Raw genomic sequence first — 5,225 nt, 5'->3', positions numbered from 1 at the left:
TCACACTCATAGATTCCCTAAAGTCAAATAATTTTTGGCTAAACTGATAAAATTTTGAATATATAAAATTTAAGGCCAAACTGCTGGATATTGTGATCCACCCAAATATCCAGGCATATTAGGAGACCGTTCGTGCACATCTATCCACCACTGACTGACTTTGCTTTCCTCTACTTCTCTGCTTTGTATATGTTAGTTGACTTTATCTTTACAACAGCTTTGAAATAGGGATTTGTACTCTCACTTCCCAAATGAACAAGCCTGTTAAGAGAAGTTGACTAAATATTCATACATACTAGATCATTGTTAATTCAAAGCTGGAGGACATTCAATTGCAGTATGTTATCTGTCCTCCATTCAAAATTCCTAAGCCTGCACTGTCGAAGAGATGTTGAAGTTCTGCAGTATCAGTTAATGCTATCACAAAGCCAAAAATTTTGGAAAGTTAATTTAAAAATATTTTGTCTGAACATAAGTATATACACAGTAATTCCAAAATTCATCAAATATCCTTTACTTAGTGACTAGTGAGAATAAGAAGAAGCCTAAATTAACATATTTTTGTTTTGCTTAAACATAAATTTAAAACAGTTGTACATTTCTCACTTCTTTTTATATTTTATTATTTTTCGAGTGAAATGACCCCAGGTTATTAACATAATAGAGTACAGTTGACCCTTCGACAATGCGGGTTTTAGAGACACTGACCCCTGTGCAGTCAAAAATCTGTGTATAACTTTTGACTCTCTCAAGACTTAACCATAGTAGCATAATATTGACAGGAAGCCTTACTAATAACATAATTAAAATATATTTTGTACGTTATATGCATTATAGACATTATTCTTACAATAAAGTAAGAGAAAAGAATGTTATTAAGAAAAGTATTAAAAAGAGAAAATGCATTTCATATCTAATAAGTGGAAGTGGACCATCATAAAGGTCATCTTTGCCATCGTTACATTAAATAGACTGAGGAGGAGACTGAGGAGGACAGATTGGTCTTGGTGGCTTTAGAGATGATGGGGTGGAAGAAACTCCAAGTATAAGTGGATTATTGCAGTTCAAACCGTGTTGTTCAAGGGTTGACTATGATATAACAATAATAAAGATTATTATTACAGGCCGGGCGCGGTGGCTCACGCCTGTAATCCCAGCACTTTGGGAGGCCGAGGCAGGCGGATCACGAGGTCAGGAGATAGAAACCATCCTGGCTAACACGGTGAAACCCCATCTCTACTAAAAATACAAAAAATTAGCTGGGCATGGTGGCGGGTGCCTGTACTCCCAGCTGCTCGGAAGGTTGAGGCAGGAGAATGGCATGAACCGGGGAGGTGGAGCTTGCAGTGAGCCGGGATCGCGCCACTGCACCCCAGCCTGGGGGACAGAGTGAGACTCTGTCTCAAAAAAAAAAAAAAAAAATTATTACAACAACAACAATGCAGGCTTCACTTTGTTATTGTTTGTCCTACATTTCTCATTAGCTACATGTATATGAAGAGCAGAAGAAGCAATGGCCAAAAATAGGAAAGCTGTATGTTTCCACTATAATAATAGAGTTCTGTTAGTCTTAGTGATTTTTGAAATATCTCATCTGAATAGGTACAAATCATGTCCTAATAAGAAAACAGACTGAGTACTGAAACAGACAAGTACCGATGGCAAACTCGTAAACACACCTGTGAATTCAGTTTTACTGAAACCCATTGTTTTAAATAAATACTCTCAAGAATTCTTAAAAGTTTGTATTTAGTATCTATGTGAAAACAACAGAAACATTACGCACATTGATTAAAAAGTGAGCAACCAGTTAATTTATGAGTTTATATTTTTTCCTAATTTTTAATCTTTGCCTATATGTAGCAAAGATTGTTAAATAATATTTTCCTGATGTATCATTTATGAAAAATCATTTAGAAGAACCAAACCCTTCAAAAATTAGTGTAATTGCTTCAGGTAAATCTGCAAATAAACTCTTAGCAAAGTGTTAAACAAATCTGCTGATTTTGGAAAAAATATTCAGAGTAGTGAAATATTTTCTTCTTAAACATACAAGATACATGCTACAGATTTATGTTGTCATCTTCTGCAGTTCTAAATAAAAATGAATTAGTAGCTATGATAATTATCCTATTTACTAAAATAATTGTTAGATTAATAGCCAAATGTTTCTTTTATTTTTAAAATATATTAGCAATAACACAAATGATGTACTTATTTTCCATATAATTTTAAATTAATTTTATTTAATGATTCTGTTTATTATATTCACACCTAGTACACTCAATATCATACTATTTGAAAACTACATTAGTATTTCACTAGCATGCTAAAATATAATATTCTGTGAAACAAAGTGTGTAAATTTTCATCTTCTTGTAGAGAAAAGTAGACAAATTTATCAGTCTTGCACATGTGACAAAATGTTTGCTGATTTATCCTACTTTAGTGGTACAACAGTTGACAGATTATCTCCCCCTGCTCACCCACCACATACTACAGTCCATTCACTAAAAATTAACATGAATTTGAAATTATAAAAATGCTTTTATGCCTACAGTTTTGATTTGAGGCATTTCTATTTGCTAGAAAATGTGTTAATAGCTTATCTTTTGCTAACATCCTTCTTGAGATTAAATCTCAGAGAAGGCTCAAGGACAGGGGTCCCCAGATTCTACCTGAATTACAGGAATCCCTGACTTCCCTGCACATAGATGAACTATCTTGGTATACAGTAACTACCCAAATACAGAGTATATCTATCACGTTCTGGTTGGATGTTCTTTCAAATACCAATTATTATAAGAGTAAAGGTGGCATGTTTGTTGGTAGAGTTTCCAGAGCACAGAAATGAAACAAACTTCTAAGACAGTGGTTTATAAAGTGAAGTCCACAGACCAGTAGTGGCAGCATCACTTGAGAACTTGTTAGAAATGAAAAATTTCAATTTCCATTCCAGATGTATAAAATCAAAAACTCTGAGGTTGGGGTTCAGCAGTCTATGTGTTCAGCAGACTGTCAAGTCATTCTAATGCATTGTAAAGAACCACCTCTTTACAAAGAGGGGAAGTGGTCACTCGGAAATAGATAGAACTTAGGTAAGAAGACAGCATAGGAGGGGAAAGAAAAGGAAGCCAAATTCCTTTAAAAAGTTCTTATGTAGTTAGTACGTTGCCATTTTCCACTGTGGTTAGTATGGGGCTGGAGTTTTTCCAGTCTAGAAATTTTCTGAGAGAGGTTAGGGAGGACAGAGAAAAGAAGGATAATGCAGTTTTGCAGTCTTTAATTTGAAACATTTAAGGAAGACTAACCCGGTTATTTCATCTGAAAAACTTTTTAAAAATCTACTTCCTTGAGTTGGAAAAATAGAAAATAGCTTAGATAAATATTACTATGATTAAAAATAAAGAAAAATAAAATTGGGAAATAATCTATTTAAGTTTTCTTTGGTACAACTTCTAATTTACTGTGATTTTTTTTCATAATTTGTAAGCCAGTGGAAAATGAAATAACTATTTCAATCCAAGTTGTGATTGAACTTCCAACAACTGTAAGATAAAAGGTGGAAATGAAAAGAGTGATATTTAACTGGTGCAATTGCTCCCTGGGGGTGCCTGCACGTTGATCATTAATCTTAATTGGATGGGTCAGTGACCAGAATGGAAAGGCTGATTCAGAGCACAGTACGACTTTGTAATCTGTAATCATGAAGAAAGTTGTTACAGGTTTACACTATTAGCCACTGTTCTTTCCATGATGTCAATCAATGACACTGGGATATTTACCAGAGGTTTAGCTAAATTGAAGTTGCTAATAAAATGTGCACATAAAGGAACATATTTCAGAGTCTGAAAATATAAAGGAATGTATTTCAGAGACTGGAAGCTTACAAAGTCCGAGAGAATAATGTTATTGTAATAAAGTTAAACAGCTATTTTAAGTTTTAGGCTGCAATTTTTACATAGTAGAGAACTTTACACTTCAGTAGCGAAACTTTTATTGTAACAATTCGTTAGTTGAATTATTTTTAAACTAAACAGAACATGCTATGAACTTTCTTAAATGACAGTCATATCTTGAACTTGAGTCAGTATGATATCTTTTTTTTTTTGAAGGAAAATTTGTATTTTAATGTACAGAAAACTCAACAGCGTACATTTAACCCAGTTTAGTGGCAAATTCTTTAGCCTTTGCCTTTTCGAGCTTGGCGATACGAGCCACAGACTTAGGACCCAGGACGTTGCCGCCCCAGTGACGGCGGATCTCATCGTATCTGTCGTTGTCATTGGTCCTGAGAGCTTCCACCAGCTTAGCCAAAGCGCCTTTGTCTTCCGAGTTCACCTGTGTGAAGGCGACAGTGGTGCAGGTCTTCCTGTGGACTAGACGTCCCAGTCTTGCCTTCCCCTTGATAATGCAGTCAGGGACCCCCATTCTACGACACAGGGCAAGCAAGAAGACAACCAGCTCAATGGGATCCACGTCGTGTGCAATCTCCACCAGCTGAGCTTTCTTGTTCTGCACCAATGTGGTGACGGTGTTAACTCCTGCTCGGAGGACAGGTGGTCTCTTTGTGGGGGCGTCCCCTTTGCCAGCAGCTTTCTTCTCGGCCTCGGCCAACAGTCTCTGCTTCTTCTCTTGCTTTGTCTCTGGTCTGTACTTGTGGGCCAGCTTAAGCAGCTGAGTAGCTGTTTGGTGGTCCAGGGCCTGGGTGAACTGGTTAATCGCAGCAGGCACTTTGAGCTGCTTACAGAGGATGGCTCTCTGCCGCTGCAACCTGATACAGCAGGGCCATTTCACAAAGCGGGTGAGGTCTCTTTTGGGCTGGATGTCCTGTCCAATGCCAAAATTCTTAGGCCTTTTCTCAAACAGGGGATTCACCACTTTCTTAGCCTCCTGCTTCTTCACGACAGCAGCGGCCGGAGCCACCTTCTTGACCTTGGCCTTCTTTCCTTTCGGCATCTTGGGCGGCAGGAGGAGAAAAGAGTCAGTATGATATCTTCTACTGGATAATTGAGATGCATTTTCAAACAGTTCAAATAAATTATTTCTTGTATCAGTTCTTAATGACCCTATTTTATCACCACGTGCACTTTCACATACGTTTAGAGTTAAACATAACCAAGGTGATGTAACAGGAGATACTAAACTTTGGCCAAGCGTGCAAGCCTTGGCACCACACTGCCTAGTTTTGATGCTGAGGTTTTATAGTTCTGGAGCCATGGCAA

The 5,225-nt window shown here is 37.1% G+C and overlaps 1 protein-coding gene across 1 annotated transcript; it reads right to left on the bottom strand.

Annotated features, from left to right (window-relative positions):
- Positions 1-4,142: 4,142 nt before the first annotated feature.
- Positions 4,143-4,959, bottom strand: LOC129489153 (large ribosomal subunit protein eL8-like). The gene has a single exon (XM_055291427.2). The coding sequence runs from the start codon at positions 4,957-4,959 to the stop codon at positions 4,159-4,161; it is 801 nt and encodes a 266-aa protein (XP_055147402.1). The 3' UTR covers positions 4,143-4,158.
- Between the last annotated feature and the right edge of the window lie 266 nt (positions 4,960-5,225).

The sequence above is a fragment of the Symphalangus syndactylus genome, chromosome 9 (assembly GCF_028878055.3).
Source record: "Symphalangus syndactylus isolate Jambi chromosome 9, NHGRI_mSymSyn1-v2.1_pri, whole genome shotgun sequence".
Lineage (NCBI taxonomy): Eukaryota > Metazoa > Chordata > Mammalia > Primates > Hylobatidae > Symphalangus > Symphalangus syndactylus.
The sequence above is the reverse complement of the archived record's forward strand: the minus strand, read 5'-3'. Positions and strand labels throughout refer to the sequence as shown.

What these genes read in the sequence shown, in the direction of transcription:
- LOC129489153 (XM_055291427.2), bottom strand. Translation starts at nt 4,959, where the DNA reads ATGCCGAAAGGAAAGAAGGCCAAGGTCAAGAAGGTGGCTCCGGCCGCT.